The sequence below is a fragment of the Calypte anna genome, chromosome 1 (assembly GCF_003957555.1).
Source record: "Calypte anna isolate BGI_N300 chromosome 1, bCalAnn1_v1.p, whole genome shotgun sequence".
NCBI lineage: Eukaryota > Metazoa > Chordata > Aves > Apodiformes > Trochilidae > Calypte > Calypte anna.
Window position 1 is genome coordinate 72,213,934 of NC_044244.1, and position 24,829 is coordinate 72,238,762.

Genomic DNA, 24,829 nt, shown 5'->3' on the forward strand with positions numbered 1-24,829 from the left:
TTTTCTTTTATAAGTTAAAAAGAGCACAGAAGTCCACAAATGGTAAGAACTTTACATTTGCCTTTAATTTAAGGTCTCCAAAGGTACTTTATTGTTTAAAAGGATTTTTTAAAATCCTGGGATTAAGAAAGCTGCTGTCTCAAATATCATATCAGTCAGTATTAGATGTGGCATTATTTTAGACAAACTTAAATTTGAATAAAAGTCTTCTTCTTCTAATGTCATATTCCCAAGGGTAATGAAAGTAACTACAAATCATATGAGGCTATGAACTTTACACCACTGTGTTTCCTTTGTCATATGAATCACACAATATCTAATCATTGTTGAATTCCACTTCCAAGGAATCCAGGTGTGATTTAGTTGAGGCAGTAAAATCACAGCAAATAGTGGCTTCAGCAAAGTACATTGTTCCTGAAGTAGTTTACCACTCATTGCACATTTCTTTGACAATATTGCAGTTCTTCTCTATAGCATCAACAACAGTATTTAAAATTACAACTCTAAAAAAGGAATTAAAACTACCATTTCAAATGCAACTGTTTATTTTAGCTAAAATTTAGAAGATTACCAAAAGAATTTCCTACCTGAATTCTAAAAATTGTAAACAAAAACTTAAAACATTTTTTCATCCTATTAGTAGAAGACAAGTTAAAAATCATGTCTAGTCAACATATATATTTAAATATAAATATAAATATATATATATATTCCTATGAAACAGTAGGATGTAGGTGATGTTGCACACAATTATAAAGTTTCTGTGAACTGTTCACAGAGTGCTAAAGCGTTAGGAAATTTCAAACTATTGTTCATATAAAATTAAATAATCCTTGGACTGCTCTTAAAAACTGTCAAGTTTCAGTTTAAACATCTGCAGTGAAATTTTCCAAGAGCTGGTAAGAGATCTCTGGTGACCACAGTGAAGTTGGGTTTTTTGCTTACTGGCAACATATCACTAATATTTAATGGACTTGCTTTTTAAGAGAAGGAAAAGAGTAATACTGAAAAGAAAAAACTTGTTTTCAATGGAACAGCTTTAGAGAACTTTTTTTCTGGGGCTGAAAGCCAAAAAAGCTTTCTAGGCCTCTTTCCTCTGCATAATGTGATGCAGTTGACTATAGCCATGCATCATAGTTACTGCTATTATCATATTTTGGACATTAAAAAAAAAAAACCAACAACTACAAGTCATTACTCTTAGTAAATGTTCCTGTGTCTCTATTTGTCTTCACTGAAGTTCTGTCTTTTCTGACTAGCACCAACTCTCTGGGCACAAAATGTATGCGCATGAAAGTTTTAGAAAGCCTTACTATATAAAATAGAGCTACACAAAAAGGCATAAATATGACAGCAGTGGAAAACCTGCCTTAACACTCCATAAAGATTCAAACTTTCCTCTTACACAAAACTTCCCCCTTTTCTTCCGATAAACTTACTATCCCTAGTATTATATTTTTTGTATACTTGTAACTTTAAAATATATGCAGGAAGTTATATTAATCCAAGGGAGACAAGAAATATAAGATGTAATAATCATAGACTGTAAATTATCTCTAGCTCAGGCAACCAGGTTGCAGATTCATGACAAATCCCACAAGGAAGGAATGCTCAGATTAAAGCCACTGCAGTAACTCTTTCCCTGCTCTTCTGTAAAAGTCAAAGAAGGAAATCCTTTACCCTTAAAACAGTCTTCAGTATATAAATCAAAAGAATTCTGAAGAACAAAACATTTTCCCTCTGGAAATTTCCCGCACTGACCCACATGGGGAAGATGTTTTCATCTTCATCAGGCACTGATCCTATACTGTAGGTAGATCAGCTCAACTTGAGTGAAAATCAAATTTCTCATAGCACTGCTACCTCAAATACATTACAGAGAATTTTTTTTTTTACTGAGGTGCTTTGCTGCATGTTTGTCTTAACCTACTACTATCTATTCCACAAAAGGCTCAAGATATACAGTGTTTGGAAGGCTAGTGTCTCACAAAGAAATTCTACATTACACTTTTCTTTTTTCTCTTCAGAAATGTGCAAAATTTCACACAAAATCAACTTTAGTTTTTTATTGTTTTGTAGCATTTTACTTTTAGACACAAAGGGAAATTCGAAGCTGAGTTAAGGTACTGGAGGGACAAAATCAAATACTGAGTTCTACTGAGCTGCAGAAAGCATGAAAGAGATTCCAGAATGTGCCATAATCTCAAAACAGGCAATGGAGCAACTTAATGGACTACATCTGAGCACACACAATCCTAGAGGAATATATGTCTTTTTGCACAACTCTCATGTTCATATACAATCCTGAGTGTATATGTAAGACCACACATATAATAAAGAGCTTTTGAGCTGCCAGCTGATAACAGCAGCAAGTAGCTGCTGAAATAGTTCTGCTATATTCCATTGTGGAGCACCAAAACTGGAAAACAGCAAGTGTTCTTGCATATATTCTCAAAAGGACACTGTCCTTAAGGCTATTTCTGTACTCATGCAGTAGATAGGCCTAGGGTAGTAAGCTCAAACACTGGCACACTTATTATCAGTATTTCTTATTTCTTAGCAATCTCCGGTGTGGATTTGATCTTTACAAACTAGCAAATTCCCAAGATATTTTCTGAGCATGGTAACTCTTGATAGTCCAAGCCAGACAGGTACTTCTTCTAGAAAGTGGTATGGATGAGGCCTGTAGTAAGCTGATAGTTAGTAAACTAAAAGCTAACATTGTTTTTTTATGACTGCTTACATACAAATGTATTCTGACACAATACTGATATACAGGCCAGTTATTCACAGAATTTAAATACTCTCTTAACCTTAAGTACACTACTTCAAAACAAATACTTCTACCTTTAAAAACAGGCACGTGTTAAAGAACTTTTGCTAGAAAAAATCTAAGGTTTTAACCAAGTGCAGCACACAAATATATAGCAATAAAAGATTGACAATAGATTGACAAAGAAAGAAGCTCCTTACTTTCTGGATTTATAGCCTAAAATCTCCTCATTGCCTAGTTAGAGACTCAGACAAAAACAAGTACTTAAAACGACTTTGTGGAGACACCTTCAAAGGCAGGGCACAGATTTTGGTTTATTTAACAGCATAGACATATATTAATCAGCTGTGAATGAAGTACCTGTTTTGAGATTACAAACAGACATTTGCTTTTTAGTGGTTCAAAAATAGTAATTTGTGTTAGCTGCATAATGCAACTTGGTACAAAGGCCTTGGAGCTTTTTCTAATGGAACTAGTATTGTCACAGAAGAAACACTGTGCAAACACATACAGAGAGTTCCTGAGAGCACCCAAGTCTAGGGACTTGCTTCCTAGCTAACAATCCTTGCTCTTCTGGAGTGCCTGTTGGCTTGGATTTGGTGTAGCACTAAATCACTTATACCGTTTGTGGCTCAGGTAATACCTTCATTAGACTTGCTCAAGAATCTGCAGTTTTGCTCCAGCTAGCAGTGTAAATAGTCTTCTGAGTTCTTCACCTAGAGCTGAAGCTCATGGGTACATTCCCTGTCAGAAATCAAACGCTGCATCACATGGCTCAGCAGTGAGATTGGTTATGGCAATTCCTATACTTGATTTTATCCAAAGAAATACTAATAAATGTTTGAGTTTCAATGAGGAACAGCAGAAAAACACATGGAATTTCATTACTTCTCATTAAATTAATTAAAAAAATGTTTAGTATGGTTCACGGGCCTTCTAACTGCAGGGGAGACAGTTTGAAATGAATTTACTTGGAATATTTTGGGCAGTAAGGACTGGAGAAAAGAAACTGAAACAAGAGCTGAAATGGCAAGAAAAATCTTGATGCAACCACATGGGCAGCAAAAGCAATTGCCCTTAGCTACTGTGTCATGGAATGAAAAGCTAAGGCTAATCCCCTTAGCTTTCCCACGTGAAAGTGGAATCCACAACTAATCCTTTTACAGTAGCTGTACCACATGAAATGGGGTGTTTAAACAAATCCCCTTAATCATCGTGGCAAGAATTAGGGAGCTAAAGTCAATCCCATTAGTGATCCTACATGAAACAGGGAACCAAAGCAATCTCCTTAGCTATGCTCATGTTAGTAATGAATTCTATTAGCCTTTTAAACTATTTTGATATAAAATTATTAGTAGTGTTCTTCTGATATACCATGACCCAATGGAATGTACAGTAGTATCTATGGTACAGCAAGTTGAACATAACTAGCCAAGTGTCATAGTCTAAATTATGTATCTAATACCACTTCATAACTAACTATTCACAGGTATAATACAGGAACATTCACCAATTAGCTAACAGAAAAAAAAAAGAGATCTTCCTAAAGAAAAAATAAGACATTTGGACTATTCCTCACAGTATGGAAAGCTGACAAGAAGTTCTAACAGACGTGCAGAGAAATCACAGAACAAGGCCATATTGAGCATGCCGTCACATAATTTGGCTGTTGTGTCTGCTAACTTAAACCTTGTTAATTTTTTCTTTTAACTTTGCAATATGCACAGTTTTTTAACACTACTAGTCAGTTCCAAAAAAATATTAGACTTCTTAAGATAACTGTTGCCAGTTGGATTCATACATATTTGTTCGACTTTGTCCAAACTTTGCTTGGGAGTCTTTATTTTTGGCTGGGTTTTTTTAAGACCATAGGTGGCTTCACCTCCACCTCATCTTGTCACTGAAAAACTTTTGGTTGCTTCTAGAAGAAAACAGGATCATCAAACCTCCAGAAATACAAAATGAAACCTATACCATACTGATAAGTGAGACTGTTTATTTCTGCTCATGTATTATGTGCTTTTCTTAGCAAAACAAATCAAAAAGTGACTTCAAACATCTGCATTCTTCAAATGATGCTCTACATGTTAACAGCATTTTGATCTTTCAATGTTTTAAACTCTTCAGAAGGGATTTTATTTTTTTTTTATTAAATACAACAGTGCAAGATAATTGTCTTAAATTTGGAGTGTAGTTATTATTCACACACACTTGGATTTTCTACTGGGTTTCTTTCCAGTTCACAGAACGCTGGTAAGTAGAAATAAATTCATTTTCTTTATTAGCACTCAATAAACATTCTGCAAACTACCTTTTTGGACTTCAGAGACAAATTTCTTCAACACTGTACTTCCAGTCCAGCTGGAGCAATTTTGTTCAGTAGTCTCAGGTCTAGTTTTGCTACAGTGCAAATAATCAGAAGGCTGGGATTTCAACTCAGCCCTGAGGTGGTGGAAGACTTGTCTTAGAGACATCAAACAGGATCACTTCAAACCAGCATGCAGGTCAATAGGCAAGAAGTGTGCACAACCAAACAGTATTCCACTAACTGCTGGTTCTGGGCCATCTTTTAGCTAGCAATAGACTTAGCCTATATATCCACTCGAGCTTTTAGCATGAAATCATGGACAAGGGAGGACATGCCACTGAGGAAGCTTGTAAAACAGGGACCTTTTGACAGAAGATAAAGTACAGACAAAGGAAAAGAAGCGAAGCAAGAAAAAGCAGAGAAAAACCTCTGACTGCCTACAAGGAAGAAAATCAAATGTATTAAGCCCCTAAAGACTGCAATTAACATTAAGCCTGCAGGTATGTCAAAATGGTTGTGATAGAGTCCTTCCTGTTCCACACTTTCTCAAAAACAAATGGGAAAGTCTGTCTGTCTCAACACTTCAACTGAAAGAACTCCAAGAACCAGAGAGGTATTTAACTGTGCTCCAGACTGTTCCTAATTGCTGTGTTAAGATCCGCTTGGTGAAAGCACCAGTATAGCAGAAAAACTATTTATATACAATCTTTCCAACCTTACAGCAGTTAAAACTCTTGGGATCCATGTAACATAATTTAAAGCACCATCAGAACATAACTGATTTACTGCTATTTGCAAAGGAAGGACTCTGGGTGCTCAAGTATTTAATAGAGGTTTAGAGAATCTTTACAAATTCTTGATTGGTTATTTTTTTGTAACTTCAAGCATTAATTCCATATATTTTAATGACTGTAAAAGGTACAAAATTAAAGCTAGGGTGTTTGATTTTTGTTTGTTTTTTTTGTTTTGGTTTGGTTTTGGCTGGTTTGCATTTTTTTCTAACTTTCTATAAATTGTAAGTAAAGGATTCCAATACAAAGTCAGCCTACTGCAAACCATTAAGAATATATTAATTAATTTTCATTATGCATAGAAGATCCACTTTTAGAAAACAAAATATTCCTGACACAAAAAGTGATAAAAAGAAAGCAGCAGTTTGCCTCGAGTTTCCTCCAGTTGCTGAAGAGAGCAGCTGATGGTCCTGAGACAGTGAAAAATCTTTTGCTCCTGCCACTTTTACATTTCTCTTGGGGGAGTAAACAAAACAAAACACCCCAAAAGAAACCCCCCCAAAAAAGTATTTTTTAAAAAATCCAGTAAGATTGGTTTACATAATACCTAGATATTTACCAGCTGTTTAAGCATTTATGAGACCACTTCCTAAGAACACAAGAATTCCAAGGGGTATTTCCCAGGAGTTCAGTATAGTGGTCTGGTCCTTAGTTTCTAAAAATACAATGGTTCAGATAGAGAGATGTTCACTATGCACATGGTATTTCCATAAATATTGCTTTTCTTCCACTTCCCTTTTCCATGACTTTGTAATGAAGGCAATACCCAACTTCCTTATAGCTTCATGTGTGTGCACAGTGAATGCTGAATTTCAACACAAAAACATTATATTTAATTGCAAATGGATACGAGTGAGTTTTTTGAATTCCAGAGCATTTACTTGTTGGCAGAAACCATAAAGATCTTGTAATTCAACACTGATGACAATATCCTCCACACAGTTTCAATTAATCATTCTTCCTCCCTCAACCCAGTATGTTTTCTTCTCAAAATATGATTCTTTCTCTACAGAAAAAACACAAGAATGTGTTAATTTTCACTAAATTGTAATTTCCTCTTGCTGCCCTTTTTGGAAAGCCAAGATATTGTAAAATTCTGAATGCAAGACATACATGTGAAACCTACAAAGACTTAAAAGTTATTTTTCATGCACTGAGTACATAGAAAGTGCGACCCACGTATGATACTCTGATTTATTTTAAATTCCAATCAATGTACTTTTTAAGAAACAATACAGGATTTAGCATACATTTCGTGGAGCTGCACATCTGAAAAAGTAGTTTATTGTGCTTATTGTTTACAGTTGTTTATTGTTGAGGAAGAGAAGGGTCTGGGGACACCTTATAGCAGCCTTCCAGTACCCGAAGGGGGACTACAGGAAAGCTGGGGAGGGAATTTTCACAAGGGCATGTAGTGATACGAAAAGGGGTAATGGCTTTAAACTGCAAGAGGGCAGATTTAGGTCAGACATGAGGAAGAAATTCTTCACTATGAGCATGGTGAGACACTCGCACAGGTTGCCCAGAGGACCTGTGGATGCCCCTTCCCTGGAAGTGTTCAAGGTCAGGTTGGTTGGGGCTCTGAGCAAGCTGGGATAGTTGAAGGTGTCCCAGCCCATACAGGGGAGTTGGAATTAGATGATCTTTCAAGTCTCTTCTAACAAAAACCATTCTATGGTGTTTCTATGATTTTATGACCTTGGACAAGAAAGAATCCAACTCATTAATGGTTATATCATAGAATCATAGAATCGACTGGGTTGGAAGGGACCTCAGAGATCATCAAGTCCAACCCTTGATCCACTACTGCTGCAGTTACCAGACCATGGCACTGAGTGCCACATCCAGTCTCTTTTTAAATATCTCCAGGGACAGAGAATCCACTACTTCCCTGGGCAGCCCATTCCAATGTCTGATCACCCTCTCCGTAAAGAAATTCTTTCTAATATCTAACCTAAACCTCCCCCGGCACAACTTAAGACCATGTCCTCTTGTCATTTCATTATGAAGTTGATACATTTGAATTTCAGCCATCTGGCTTCAACACGGATTTTAACCCCCTTTCTAGCTTTTATGTTAAATACTTGAATAATCATGGATGATAAAATGGAGATGATAAGCTCCTACCTTGACAACCTACTAAGCAGTCATTTACTACAAAACCTATAAGAAAAATGCTTCTGCTTCACAGATGGTACATAGTTCCAGCTATATATAGGAAATTCTACCTCTACTAGGAAACTATTTGTATACATCACCATCTAATTAAACACAAATGGGAAAATAATGCAAAAAGTATATGCAAAAATACTATCATAAAGTTCAGGCTTACTACATAATGCATTAAAAATACAACAAAATGCATTTGGATGAGAAATTTAGAGACTACTTCTATTGTTTTACTATTATAGACTACTATTTAAGTATAGATGTTCTGTACTGAACCATTCAAATATGGTTTTAATCCTCTTTCATTCCATTTGCTTTACTATAAGCATGTTGTTTGCTTTTAAATTTAAAGCAAATTATATCTCCTGTTCAGGCTATGAATGCTTTAGATCTGTGACTGAACAGTGGCAAGCACAAATTTGGCCCAAATACTTTTGTGATATCCAAATAAAAACACAATCATATATTTTGCCAACAGCTATCCTCTGTAGAATCTGTAATTAGATGTTTCTTCACACAAAACCAAATGACAAAATAATCAAAAAACTACCCAAATGCACGTACAAAAAACTAAGGATGGCATTATCTCTTCTTCACAGTGCCTGTCCAATTTTGAGAATTTAACCATTTCAGATGGAACATGTAGTGTAACGAGGCAACCAAGTGCCACTAATTGCCAGGGAGTGGCATGAGCTTGTGTTAAGCCCACCTGTGCCCAAGTAGGGTGGGCCCCCACTGCGCATGAGCAGGACCAGGGGGCCAATAAAAGGCGAGTCCTGAAGCACAGGCTCAGCTCAGTCCTGAGCATGTCTACAGAGAGGTCAGTCGCTCTTGGAGCACTGTATTACCTTCATTGTGCCACTAGCGCTCATCGCCCTCAGGGTGAGGCTCTGAGGAGTCTCAAACCCGAGGCTTCGGCATTGCAGTACTGGGTCTTAGCTGGCTGCGCCACTCAAGCCTCACCCTGGGGGTGATGAGCACTAGTGGCGCTATGAAGGTAGAGCAGTGCTCTGAGAGCGACTGACCTCTCTGCAAAGCATGCTCAGGACTGAGCTGAGCCTGTGCTTCAGGCCTCACCTTTTATTGGCCCCCTAATCCTGCTCATGCGCAGTGGGGGCCCGCCCTGATCAAGCAGAGGTGGGCTTGACACAAGCTCAGGCTCACTCCCTGGCAATTAGTGGCACCTGGTTGCCTCATTTCACTACAGGAACATGCTCTGGCAACCCTGCATCCATCCAATAGGTACTGAAATTCCCAGCACAGTCAAAGCTAATTTTGTGTCCAGAGTTTTCACGCTGCATAAGACTTTTGACATTTGAGCAGGAAATAGAGGTGAAAACAAAAACTTAGGCATGCACCATTATTAAAGGCATTGCCATTCTGGAGACATCCAGTTTCCAAAGAAATATTTCTGATTCTAAGAGATGTTCCAAAACAAAACATGGAAAATTGACTCCCATAGGCAGGTAATCTCATAGAAGCAACAACAGCTTTTCTAAAAAAAAAAAAAAAAAAAGGTTTTCCTAGACATTTATCTAGATCTTGAATATACTTGTTTCATCCCTGCAGATGAAAATTAATCTCAGAACAATGTCCTTAATTTACCTTTTTCCTCATACAACATATTTTGACCATCAAAAAGGATTCTAAGTATTGCATTGCAGAGCATATTGTCAAGATATGTTCAAATTAAAGCTCAAATGTATAATTTGAAATATATATCTTAATGTCATCTTTGTAAATTCTCCAAATTGTGTAAAAATCTCATTAACTTATTTTTTTTTCTTCATTCATTCTTCATTAAATGCTCTGACAGCCAAATCCCTGCCCTTTATCAAACATGTTTAAACCACAGCCTCTGTGATACCTCTGAAATCCTGCTGCTGAGCTTTCATAGATGTAACTTTATTAGTAACTACATCGTTATTGGAGTGGAACTGATGTAATAGAGGGAAGAATTTAGACTTTTGTTTGTTTGTTTTTTCTCAAAACAATTCTCAGTTCTTGGTTAAAAGTTTGCTTCTTGCTACTTCTGCAACACCCAACCACATGGATGCAACTCTATGTTCCACAGACTATTCAGAGCTATCTGCTTGGAATAAAAGAGTAACAAGTACAGATATGATTATTTTTGTAGTATTGGCACTTTTTCCTTTGGACTTGCACACAATATACATTTTACTTAAGTTTTCTGGGTCTCAATGGGGTAGTTGTCCATATGGTGCTGTGTTTTAGACTAGTGACCAAGACAGTGCTGGTAACACACTAGATAAAGCTGTTACTGAGAAGTGCTTGCACAGCACCAGGGCTGCCTCATTTTCCTCTCTCTGTAGTCTAAGGGTGGGCAAGAGCTCTGGAGGTGACACAGATGGCATAGCTGACACCAACTGAGCTAAGGGGTATTCCATCTCATGTCATGCTCATCAATAAAGTTGGGGGGCTGGAGGTGTTTGATTTTTCCAAATAGCCTTTGCTTGGAGACTGGGCATCAGTCTGCTGGTGGGAGTTGGTGAGCAATTGCCTTTACAACACATTTTTCCCCCACTTACTTAACTGTGCTTATCTTGACCAACAAGTTTTTTTCCTTCAATTATTTCCCCCATCCTGCTGGGTGGGAATGAGCCAGCAAGTGGATGGAGGCTTAGCTGTGGGCTGGGACAAAGCCACCACAATATGCCATTAAAGAAGCAGAGGATGTCTTTGAACTCTGATGCCTTGTTCACAGAGTCACAGTTCTCCAGCCACAGAGCAGAGTAGGAACTGCTAAATAGAGTTAGATTCATTAATTTTAACTTTAAATGCCCAAGAGCATCTTATTCATCTCACAAATCCTGACATTAAGCTGTATTTATAGAGATGGTTTATGATGAACATAAAATACTGTGTCTTTTTTCAACGATTAGATTGGGTACCACATGATGCATTATTAAAAGTAGTTTACAATATTAAAGCAAAGATTACAGAGACTAGAAAGTTTTAACATATATCATATAGTCATACAGCATTATAAATATCATACATTAGCTATCAAAAATAAAATACTGAAGATTTTTTCTAATCAGACTTTTCAAAGATAAGTTATTGGATAAATACTGAGAACACAAAAGGCCACACAGGGCAATATAAACATTTTGTTCTGGAACACTCACAGAACGATGATGTATATTTACATATCTAGGAGTGGGAATACCACTTTTACCTAATGGATAGATTCCCATGTGGCATAGAACTGCAGGTCCAGAAGACAATTATGAGTCATAGTGAGAATCAACTGAAGATGAGCTCCCAAAATAATTACTATGGTGAGAAAGCCTAGTGGTATCTCTTTGATGTTTTAACAGGGCAATAGTAAAGAAAAGTGGCATGATGATTTGTAGCTGTAGAGAATCAGGAAAATTACTATAAATACTACATGCTCGTGTCCATATTTTCAAAAAAGAAGAGCTGCACAATTATTAGAATTTCAGAGAACGAGGAGGAAGAGCAACAAAGGATTTCTTTACTACAGTATGAGGCTGAGAAGAAAGAATCTGGCATTAGGAACCCTTTTTTAAACAAAGATCTAAGTAACTAATGGTACAAATTACCAAGAGATATTACGGTTTCCTGATGTCTTCTAAAAAAAATACATTTCTGTGGAATACTTGTTACTGGGTAAATGCAATTGAGAGAGTTGAAATCTCACAGCCTCTGATATAAGGGTGACCTGATGAGATGTTTCTCCTGGTCATTAAGTATTTAAATATCTATTGCATTCTAATAATTACAGTATTAAAAGTGAATATTAGAAATATTGGTGATATTTTAATTCACACTGCTATATAAAATGTTTGAATCACACTCAGTCATAAAATCAGTTTTGAATCAGACACGTGGATATGCAAATCTGTTTCCAAATACACACCACTTATTGATATTTCACAGAGAAATACAAATGACTGAGAACCACACTAGGAGAATTTTCATTTCTTTTATGCTATAATCTCTAATATTTATTTGTTTATTTGTTGTTATATTTGTAAAATGTAGTTCTCTCTCTGATTGTAGATACTACAAAATACAGGAATAAATGTTCTTAAACGAATTGGCCTCAGCTTCTCTGTAAATCTCATATTTGCATATGATTTCAAAGCATACTAGAACTCTAAAAAATAGTCAAACCACTTCAGAAAATGTATATTATGGTTAAAGAATTTAAGTATTGTATAAGAATGTTTGCACTGGCCCAAACACCATCAGAGATACCTCTTAAAAGTGAAGGTGATGTATGCAGCTACATTACAACAAATGTTTGCAGGTTGACACTTGAAAACCTCAGCATCATCTCTGATTACAACATCAGAAAGATTAGTAAATGAGTACTGGTGAAAAGCAGTACTATGCCTTTCAAAAATGTGTTACCATCAATTATTGAAATATTTTCTAAGTAGCTAAGAAGAAACTCAAAAGTGAATTTTTTACTGATGCATACAATGTAAAACAATTATATTAACATAGAGGGTAGGGGAAAATAATCAGTACTTTGACAAGTTCAGTATCAACAAGCTGTAACAGAAAAAACTCCCTAAACTGTTTATTTGTGAGAGTCATGAAAATCTTAAATGATTCTCCAAAGAAGAAAGGCATTTAAAACAGAAAATTACTAATTGACAAGGAAGCTGTTCAAATAACTGCAGGAGCTGGGACTAAAATAGTTTCATCACTCAGGTAGCTGTCAAATGATTTAGGAGACTTCTAGTGGACTATTTACTGACGAGGCTGTACATCTTGCCTATCATGACAAGTCAAGGTAGCTTGTACAAGAGCCTTGCACGTGTAAATAATTTCTCACGGCCTTGTCTTGAGTCACCTGGATCATTTATTACACCATTAAAATGGTTTTAGAGTTTATGAAATGGCTACACAGAAGTTAAAATTTAAGTTGTTAAAAGCAGAATGTTTTTTCATTATTGATTTTCTTTTTCAAATAAGAACAACTTATTCCGAATTAACAGTTGCAAAGTAGGTTCAGTTCATGCAAAATAAGGCGTTGGTAGAGTACTTAACTCCTACTTAAGGCTTACTTACTTCCTACTTAAGGAGTACTTACTGCATAAGTTTATCAGGAATAGAGAGGCCCTCATGACAATACCTCATGAGCAAACTTTGCTCACACAATTATGATACATCGCTTAATGCAGTGGGAAATAGATAATAATTTTTTTTTAAGTTACACTAAAGTCAGAACGAATAAGCCCAACAACTGGAGCTGCCCCAGCTATATAATTTCATTAATATTAATGCTAATAATAAGCAAAGGTTTTGGACCAGTACATTTCAGATAGGCCTTCAAGCTTTTTGCTTTTTTCTAATTGCAAAAACCTTAGTAATCATTTTACAATGTTTAATCTCCCAGAAAAGGAAAAGAAAGGGAAGGAAAGAGGGAAAGAGGGAAAGAGGGAAAGAGGGAAAGAGAGAAAGAGGGAAAGAGGGAAAGAGGGAAAGAGGGAAAGAGGGAAAGAGGGAAAGAGGGAAAGAGGGAAAGAGGGAAAGAGGGAAAAGAACCTTCAGCTGGAACCCTGGATAATGGCTCACTCAGACTCAACTGGCCTGCCCACTAGCTCACATTGACATCCTCTTTGGAAACTTTTAAAGGGATTCATTTCCATTTCTTGCACCCATCCAACAAACTTGTTCAGCATTTTCAAGTGCAGTGATCATTTGCTGAGCACATGCTTTTTCATAAATCAATTGGTAATTTTGAACTATAGCCCAAAGAGCATAGGAAGTATCAGATGTGTCCATTATTAAAGTAGAAAGTTTAGACAACCCATCACTGAGAAGGCGAGTTGGAATTTAATCAACAAAAGCTGATCCTATCAACTTAAAAAATATTAATGTTTTATGCTGCATTATTTGTAGCTCTGAGCGCTTATTACTTGTTCAAGACACAAAGAAAAAAATCTGACAAGCAAATAATGAAAACACATTTGTAAGAAAAACTATTGTATTCTCATACTTTAGGAAGGTAGTACAAATAATTGGTTAGAAAATGAAAAACTAAAATCACAAATTATATTACCAAGGAAAGCACACATGACATCCCTGCAGCTAAATGATAGGACTGCATACAAATGCCAGATACTAAACTACTATGTTGTATTTTTACTTCTTGTTTAGGTACCTCTAGATCTAGAAGTTAGGAAAATTGCTGAAAGCTTGCAAACATTACATTAGGAAACAACCATAAACAAAAATTCTGAGAGGTGAAGCTTAAGATTCTGCAAATTCCAGAAAAATAGTTCTTGATTTTTTTCTCCTAGTTCACCATAGCTTGTTAGTGTCAAATCTCTGAGGCATACTCAGTATTACTTGAGTATCAATATTTCAGTTGCTATTTAATTGAATTATAACACTCTTTGTGATCAAGTATGCCAGTAAATTAATGACTTCTGCTAGTAGTGTCAAGAAAACCTATCGTCCCATTCTCCTGTCCTCAGAACTGTTCGCCAGAGCAGTAACCATGTCAATGACATTTTTTCACACCCACAGTTAATCAAAAAACAAAACAAAGAGATTAAGGTAAAATGTAAGATTTAAGCAGTATCTGAACCAAAATCATAGAATCACAGAATCAGACCTCTGAGATCATCAAGTCCAACCCTTGATCCACTACCACTGTGGTTACCAGACCATGGCACTGAGTGCCACATCCAGTCTCTTCTTAAAAACCTCCAGGGACAGAGAATCCACCATGGAAATGGGCAGCCCATGGAAATGAAATGTCTGTCTATCAAAAGCCCAAACTGTCACTCTTGCCCAGGAAAAGGGAAGATGCTGGTATGCCCATTATAAGACAAAACAGGTTCTTATTTCTGCAGTGATCATCTCAATCACACTGATAATTCTGCCATTTTCTAAATTGTATTAGGATAAGTAACTGAGATTAGGGGGCACTGTGGACATAAAACAACATCTCTGATGTTTGTGCAAGATTTAGAAAGACAACAGTTTTACTATTCTTTACTAAATCCGTATGTATAACAGGAATTATTAGCTGACTCCAAACCCCACTATTTTGCCTTCTATTTTAATACCAATCAAGTAATAATTAATATGAACATTAGCCTTTTGTTTCAGAGACGGCATACAAAAGTGACATTAAAAAGCACACAGATGCCATATTCTGTTAATTCCATGAGCACTTTTAAGCTCAGTTTTCTTCTTACCTTTGTGTAAGGTACAGGACCCCTATTCAGTTAAATAGAAATGCTTTAGAAATACATTTCAGTTCCGTTTTTAAATATGGTATCTTTAATATTTTATAAGCCAAAGTAATGGAACTTCCCATATTTTAATAGTTTGATGAAGTTTTTCACTATGATCAAATATCTAAACCAAAATGTAAATTTATTATATTTTAATGAAGCTTGTCAGAATGACACTAAGTCTGAAAAATCAGCAAACATTGTTTTTCATCAGCAGTTCTGCATAACTCTCAGTGAGGGAGAGAAATAACTATCACTTCATATAAGTAATTTGTCTCCATTATCCAGTTTGGAGGCTTTGTTTCTTCCTTCTTTCTGCACTGTAACTGAGGTGCAGCATTGCCACTAGGTCCTACTTCTAACAGCAGCCTTTCCTGGGATGCTGACTTAAGGCTTATTCAGTCATCTCTTGCTGTATCTGACCAATATCTCAGTCTCTTTCTTAAATGGATCATGCTCCTTTACTCCCACCTGTAAAACTTCAAAAAAAGTTTGTTCAAAGAACTTCTTTCTTGAAGTGCATATGAATCTTTACTCCATTTACAGCTTAGAATAAATAACAGTTTACACATCTTTTCTTCCTGAGTTAACAACAGGCTTCTCTTAACTGAATTTCTATACTTATTTTATTCAGTTCCTCTCACAGTTTTCCCTTTAGCACCTTCTTATTTTATGTCCTACACCCCTTATCTGCATGTTTTCCTCATGCTACAAACCACTTTTCTCTCACATATTTATCCTAGGTACTTAAAAAAAAAAAAAGTGCTTATTTGAAAAATTCTCTAATAGTTGAATAGTACTGACCCAAATGTAAACTCGTTGTATTGTAATAAGTGCTGTAATAATAAGCATGGAAAAGGTCTTAAAGACACCTGAAAACCTCAGTATGCTGTAAAACTAATGTTAAGGGTATGTATGACCAACCAAACCAGATATGTTGCAATAGCTGTGTTTTGAACCAACTTTGAGTGCAGGGTTTTTTCATGACTGTATACTGTGGTTCTTGTTACTGGAGTATTAAAGCTTTTGAGAATATAGAGAGTAACAAATCACATTTTGTGGGTTTTCCAAATACCAGCCTCTTTGCTCAATTCAATGGAGATCATCACAAAGCTAGAGAACAAATGTATTTTCTAATCATGGTGCATGGCAGTATTTATTTTCTGCTAAAGCAAAAATTCCTTGTTTTATTTTTTCATCAGTGTATGAAAGTACTTGCCTTGTCTTGGCTTTCTGAATGAAAGAAAACTTTCAGAATGGTAACTCGGGTCGCATGAGGCTGCATACAAAATGAAAAATGCAGAAGTGTCTGTAACAAACTGAAATTATGTCTAGGAATAGAAAGAAATGGAAAACACCAAAAAAGAGTAATCCATAATGTTGAAAATAGGCTGAGGTTAAGAAATGTCACATTGCTTGAAATCCTTGAGGGCAGAGACAAAGACGACATTTTATAAAAATGGATTATTAAGGTGCTGAGGAGAGATAATTTCTACTTTCTTCTGGAACAGACCACAAGAAATAGACTAAGAAATAGAATAAAAATGAAACAGGATTTTTCACTCAGAAAAACAGTAGTCTCTGAACTCATTTAGGAGAAGTAATTATACACATCATACACAAGACTTAGAGAGATAATGCCAGCTAATATAGAAATGTGCTATATAATATGTACAGTGACAGCAGAACCAGAAGCTGATACAATAGGTGTTAAATACTCCAGTATACTGTATCTTAATTAAAATGTCAAACTACAAATACCTCTGATATTCTGTAGCATGCATTAGCTGGGTGGACAGGGAAGATGAGATCTGGATGTATAGCCACTGGCAAAGCACAGATGGTTGAACTTCAGAAGTAAAAGCATTCCTCCTCTCCACAATTACCTGGCAATACCATCTCCAAGTATACCAGATGCCTCAAACACTCTGGAGCCCTGTATGCAATGTCAAGTTCCTCCCAGAAAGCTGTACTTACACTACAGTGAACTCATCTAAGACATTAAACTGGAATATCATACTTTAATCTAGAAAGTTCAATGCAGGGAAAAAAACAAACAAACCAAACCAAAACTATTTAAATATTTTCTCTATTTAAACCTGCTTAATGACATTAACGTATTTATAATGTTTTTTTGATTTAGTTACCCTGTTCTACCAGATGCTAAAGTCCATATTAATCCTCACTTATATATTAGCTTTGCTTCAACTTATAAAATTGATCTGATCTTTCCTTTTATTTAATAAAAAATGTAGTCATAACACACCCCTCCAATGTAGGAATTTTAGTATGGAACTTGGTGATGTGCAACAGTTAGATTTAAAGTAAGACAGATTCTTAAGACTCAGAATAGCAAGAGAAGGGCACAATAATGTGTACTCATGTCATTCTCACATCTGTTATTCCTACTGACAACACAGGCTGCTCCAGCCCTGAGAACAACTAAAATCTTTCTGACAAGTCCATATTGCAAGAATATCCACCCAGTTTTTATAGCCATTCATTCCCAGTGTGGCAGAAAACCAAAATCAAGACAATAAGAACAAAATGGTGAGTGACTTACCCCATTTGAAGGGAATGTTTTCCATCCCAGTTCCCCAAGGGCAGCTGTAGTATCAAGTAACACAACTGCAAATGGAAAAAGAAATGGTATGTTTGCAGTATTGTTTGCATTAGACATATACAAAGCATACATAAGTAAATATAAATACAAATAAATATAAATTAAATATAAATATTTAGGCTTTTGTGGGTTACATTTCATTACCAAATGTCTCAAAAGATACAACTCATACAAAACCTAAACCTTTTTCAGAAATCATTGCACAACACACTTCCAATGTTCAATCATTAAAAGGTGTCTAAATAAGTGTGCACGTTTATGCAATTCCTTGACTGGAAATCTACAAAGTTTGCATGTGCACTTAAGCATTAGAGCTAATAAAATAAAACAAATTCAAAAGCAAGATGATTAAAAAAAAACAAAAACAAAAAAACCCCACATAAAATTCCCTGAAAGTCATACAGTATATAAATTCTACAATTCAGAAGCATACAGAAAGACCATTTTAGAGTTGGGATTTTCACTGGAATACCACAGTGCTGAAAACTACTGCATATATTTTAAATAATTTCTGCAACATTCACATTGCTTGGGTTTTTTTGTTGTTTTTTTTTAATATTTGACAGGAAATACTGTACTTGTATATTACTAAATGTTTCTTCCTCATTTTAATATGCTTCATTACATTAGCTACATTTTTCTCTTCTTTTCACTAATGAAAATATTACCCAGGACACAGCTCATAGTTATTCAGAAGCAAACTGTAAACTAAATATTTAGTACATGAGACATTGTACCTATATGGACTACTGCCCTCTAATGGAATTGTTGAATCTGACCCTGTAATTTCAGAAATGTAAATTAAAAATTAAATATAAGATTAAGCATTGTATAGGGCAGTTCATTTTAATTCTCAGGTTAGTGTGTTTTGAATGTTCAGCTCATCCTTACAGCCCACAAATTCAACTTCTTTGGGTGACTGAATGACAGAGGAAAATTAAGCTATTAGTTTGGAACATCACACCACTATCCCTACATCTGGGGGCTTCATGCTGTTGAGCATTTTGCACCTCTTATCTGTCCGAACAATCAGCATACACCCACCTATAATGTCTTTCTATAAAGCAGTAGAGCAGCAGCAGAAGCCAGGCCAAGACTTTTTGCCTTATGGAAAAGGCTCACTGGCACTGAAACTGAACTCGCCAGCTTTTTAAAGGAAACTTGATCTTGCATTGTCCTTTGTTTTTTGTATTAGTGACAATTAGAGTTCCTGTGTCTTTGAATGCATGTTGACTTTTAACCTGAGACTGAAATAGTCTTATCAGCAAATCCCCAGTCAGGTAACATTAAAACAAATAAAATTTTAATGATTTACTTGAAGAAACTCAAGAAATTTTTAAAAGGATATTCAGTAATAAGGAGAATTCTACTCACTTCTTCACCACTTCATCAATTTATGAAGCTTTATGAATAACTGGTAGATAAATCAAGAAATTTTTACATGCCTTATGTTACTTCCAAAAACGTGGAATTGCTGTCCCCACTGACACTATTGATACCTTCTGTTGACCTACAAAGCTGTGATTTACAGCTGCCATAGGATTTTCTATTTGCATCAGGTTACCATACTCTTGCTGAAGAGTCAGAAAAGTTCCTTTCACATCTGGCCTCTGCTGCAGCAGTTTCCTGTATCAAGTTATAATGTACTGGGGATCTGTCACCTCCAAAAACATTAACCCACTGGGTTGAGACATTTCCTTTTCATAGTGAAGATCAAATGCTCAACTGGCTCTTGGCTTCAGGTCATGTTAGGAGTTTGTTTTATTCTCTCCATCTCTCTTCCCCTCCTCCCTCCACCCAGCAATTATGGAATATTTGTAAATATACTTGATTTTCAGGTGAGGTGATATCTTGTGACTTATCAAGTCCTACTCTGATGATACTTCAGTTCTTTAAGACAGAATTGAATCATCAGATGAAAGACACTATATATTACTGCTTAACCTATGGATCTACAGGCAGAAATTAACTGTTTCTACATTCAGCATTAGGGCTTGAAGTGCTATTTCAGTTTTACAATGTTTGTGGTAGCAGGACCATGATTTACTAAACATCATTCAGGTATAAACATTAATACATCTAAGGAATAAGTCCTACAATACAGGAAGGAAAACAGATTGATTTCTTCAGTGGAACCTGAATTAATTAATTCTTTGTCTGAATTAATCAAGTACTACTTGAAAACTCAAAGCTATACATTAAAAAAAAAATTAATACCTGAGTAAATTAATTGCTGGAAGTATGCTAAGTTTAAATTGAATTGAACCATGGTCTAATAATATTTCTTATACATATTTACTACGTGATTCCCCATAAAATAATTGCAATTTGTTAAAATAAATTTTTATATGTTTTGTATACCAAAACACATATATCCACCAAATCTTATAATTTCAAACTATAGAATTCAGACAACCAAGCAACTACTAATCACAATTTGAATGCTGTCATCGTCAGGGTCACAAATTAAAATCATAAAAATCAAAATCCTGTCTTTCCCACAGGACTTAATTACATGACATAAAATTATTATCAAACAAAACTGTGCAAATACTGGCAGATGTAGTAAAAGTTATGTTTATGGCAAAGAAATACAAACCCCAGTAAGCAGTGAAATCAGAGAGCTGGCTATACAAATGAGGACACAGATACAGTAACCAAATCCTCACACACTTCAGTGATTTGGAGATATCTACTTGATACACTTCAGTGTGGGACAAGGATACCCAAGCTATCTTTAAATGAGATAATTAAGAAACAGTTGAGCCCCAGAAGCACAGACCTGATGGCAGACAAATTTGTGCTGCCAAGCAGCTTCCAACTTGCTTGGCAGGAAATTCACTCTGCCAAAAAAATCCAGACTAAGAACACCCCCATACATCTGATCTACAAACAGGAATGAATCCTTTGTCTCTCACTGCAGAATAGTGAAAGCTTCAAAAGAACTGGAAATTGATGTTTAAAGGAACTAAGAAGAGATGGTAGACACTACATATAGGTTGCTTAAAAGAAAGAAAATTCCCTAAAAGCTAATGGAACCAGGAAGCTATATTTGGTGACCCTTGTCCCTATGTTTACTTATTTATATCCTTTATATGCCATAAAAAGCCCCATTCCTCTTAAATGAGAGCATGGAAAGCGGTCATTATGGACAAGACATTAACTGCCAGGATAAGCCAAAGTGTGTGTCTGGAACTAACGCAGTTAATATTTATGAAAAAAAAAAAAAAAAGCTATAAATAAATTGGCTGCAACTACAGCAGTGTTATAGAGATGCTGCTATCCAGCCTCTCCTTCTTTCCTTGTAGTTGCCCATTTTCTGAGGTGATGTAGAGTGTAAAACCTGCAGACTGAACAGGAGTGCAGGTCTGCCACTACACAGTGATGTTACAATTCAAAATTAACTCAAAGATTCTTTTAAAATTTCTTTGGATAAAAAGAACTTGGCACTTGCACGTCCTTCCTTAAATAACTGAGGAAGGGATGATGTCACTTGTCCAACAATAATATAGAGACCTAAACATACAGCTGTAAACCTTTTGTTTTAGTTAACTGTACAGTTGATACTCAGCGTTTAAAAGTGTTAGGTTCATTTTCCAGTACATACCTTACTAGATATTACATTATTGTAACCCATGCCACACTGAGATCCAGCTTCCTTTTTTTTAAACTTATCTTACCCTTCTATTATTAGTCTTTACCATTGAAACTGATCTTTTCAGAGGTTTTGCCAGTCCTGAGGGAACTGTTTTATTTAAAATTATGATGAGCAGAGCTCCAAGGACTGACAGTGTGGAATTTTAATTTTAATTCCAAAATACTGTTCTGAAGACGAACCCTACAATCTTGTCTGTAAAACCAAAGAAAAAGCCTTTCAAATATTAATCTCACCATTTTCTTTTCTCCTTTCTTTATACATCTCTAGACAGTCTGATCAAGCATTTTTAAATTAATAAAGGGCTTCAGACAACTTACTTCATAGAATCATTGTCTGACATCTGAATAGGCTACCAAATCACCCAGTTTAACCTGTTGCTTACTGTGGACTAATACATTTCACTGTTACCTTGATAGTGGGTAAGGCAAAGACTTGCAAGCAAAATGGAGTTACAGACACTCATTTCTTAGGACAACATTAGTAACTTGGCAAATGGCAGAAAAATACAATTACAAAAATACCCCCCCCAAAAAATGCCAAGACTCAGAAGAAGGCAATTTGGCAAGACACAGACCAGATTACTCCAACAAATCCTACCCAGCTGACACCAGCTGGACAGCAGAGACTCATCAGGTGCCTGTGATGGGAGTGAGGAGCATTTGCTGCTGTGCCTGGCAGCACATTCATGTAGTGAAATGAGGCAACCAGATGCCACTAATTGCCAGGCAGTGGGCATGAGCTTGTGTTAAGCCCACCTGTGCCTGATTAGGGCGGGCCCTAACTGCGCATGAGCAGGATCAGGGGCCAATAAAAGGTGAGGCCTGAACTCACAAGCTCAGCTCATGATGGAACTCACAACCTTGGCATGCTTTGCTTTTACTGCTTCTATGAGCACTGTGCTAACCTGACTGCGCCCCTGGAGCTTTGTCTCAGCACCGCACTGACTTGGTTGCGCCATCAGAGCTCTTTACCACTAGGGTGAGGCTCGAGTGGTGCAGCCGGTTAGCATGGGGTACTTATACAGCAAACCCGAGCAATGCTGAGGCCGTGGGGGCGCAGTCAGGTTATCACGGTGCTCATATTGGCCCCCGATCCTGCTCATGCACAGTTGGGGCCTGCCCTAATCAGGCATAGGTGGGCTTAACACAAGCTCATGCCCACTACTTGGTAATTAGTGGCACCTGGTTGCCTCATTTCGCTACACATTCACCCTGTCATCTGTCTGTCTGTCTGCTCTGTAGCTTCACCCATGAACATGCACGATGCGTTGAGAAGCTGTATGCAGAACCCAGTGCACTGGCTAAGAGATGCACAATTAAAAGATGGAAAGTCTCAGTAACTTTCAGAAGGGGAGGCCGTCATTACAGATGATACCCAGAAAGAGGCAAAACTGGCACAATTTTTTTTAATTTGAGAACTTAATGGCTACAATCAGTTTATAAGACAAACATACAGAGCTTCTTAAAGTTTCTAACTTCCAGACCTCAAGAGTTATTGCTCTCTTTTGAAGTGTCTGCACTTTTGTTTTTCAGGTTTTAAGGTCTTTTTCTTTTTTAAAAATAGAATCACTTGCAGTGTTCTGAAATCATTCCTTCTAACAATATGCATTAAGATAAAGAACCCTGCCTACTTTTAGATCATGTTTATATATCCAAGGTCACATTAGCTTATTTTTTATTTCAGCATTGAACTCACCTGGAGTTATTAGTCTATCAAGATCACTTCCTTTACAGAATCATTCCTTTTCATCATTATTTTTCAATTTGGCTTGCATTTTTGTTCCTGAATGTACAAAGATTTGCTTGTTTATATGATGATAAGTTTAACTTTTAAGGCCTGACCTTTACTAAGTGGTAAAGGCTGTGCCCTGTCTTCACATCCTCTTTATTTACTTATTACTCTTTTGTCAGCTATTGATTTTCTATTTATTTTTACATTACTAAGAAAAAATATTGAGTGATTAGAATTTTGAATGTTGTGTAAGGAACATCTCAAATCTCTGTGATTTAACAGTCACTGAAAACTACGGTTTCTTAAGACCTCAGGTTTTTAAAATACATTTACTAAAAAAAATTACAAGCTTTCTACTGCCAGAATACTTTGTGATATTTTGCCATGCTTAACAAAATCTAAAAATATTACCTCTGTGACTTGTCTGATTGAGGAAGACTGAAAGGAGGGTGTGATACACAATATGCAAGTTACCTTTGGCAATTAGCATGTAATCAACTGGGAAAAATATTTAAATGCTTGGGGTTTTATACCAGGTCTGTTTTCCATAAAACAATTGAACTGGCATTAATTATATACACATCAATTGATTTCTTGTCCTGCATTTCCATTATTTTACATGCAACAGCTATCTGTTTTAGGCAAGATTAATGAGCTGCAGTAAAAGAGGATGAGGAGCACCTGTGTAGATAGCAATCCTGCTAGGAAAGTACATAGGAATCATAGCAATCCATATCGTAAACAGTGCTGTTTGACTGAGATAAAGAGGATTGTAGCCTACAAAATATGTAAATTAATCCTTCCCCTCTCTTCAGCATCAGTAAGCCTTTAGTGGCAGTGCTGTCTCTGGTTTTCAGTGCCCTACTCCAAAACATCCTTGGATCATCTGCAAAGACACCACGGGAGAGCAACAGAAGTATGAGACCTCTGGAAGGGCTGTGCTCTGGAAGGTCTGAGTACATTTACCTTGAAGGTTAAACTAGAAGAACTGCCCACTAATAATCTTCTAGTGTGTAAATGGCTGTCTAAGGAAGAAGAGCATCATCTGCTCTCTGTTAATGGTCAAAAAGGAAGAAGGGATTTAAATTGCAGTAAAAAGACCTCCATGTTAGACTTCAGGAAAATCCTTACCACCTCTACAGTTGTAAAGAAGAGGGATAGTTGTGACTAATTGGAAAGGTGGGGAACCTCCCCTGTGGGAGACTTTTAAGACACTTTAAATGCTGCCAGACCTGCTTTCTGCATAATCTCACGTTGCCTTGGGGCAGAGAGGGGGAGCTAAATGACTTCTCAAATCCTCTGCAATGCTGTGATTTTTATAAAAATCTAGTTACATGGTTAATGGTGCTTACCTTTTCTTTTCAGACCAGTACTCTAACACCTAGACTATTCCAATATTCTTGAATTCCCTGAGTCCCTAAACTCATTAAATTTACCATCAGTAGCCCAGAGATCTCAGCCAATTCTTTCAGGACTCTTGGAAGAGAACTATTTACGCCATATGAGAAGTACTTCATGTTTTTCATGTT

The 24,829-nt window shown here is 36.3% G+C and overlaps 1 protein-coding gene across 1 annotated transcript in view; it reads right to left on the reverse strand.

Moving 5' to 3' along the window:
- EPHA6 (EPH receptor A6) overlaps positions 1-24,829 on the reverse strand; it is a 448,506-nt gene that overhangs the window by 396,896 nt on the left and 26,781 nt on the right. Inside the window, 1 exon segment of the mRNA XM_030446408.1 lies at positions 17,852-17,916. Coding sequence (XP_030302268.1) covers positions 17,852-17,916 — 65 coding nt within the window.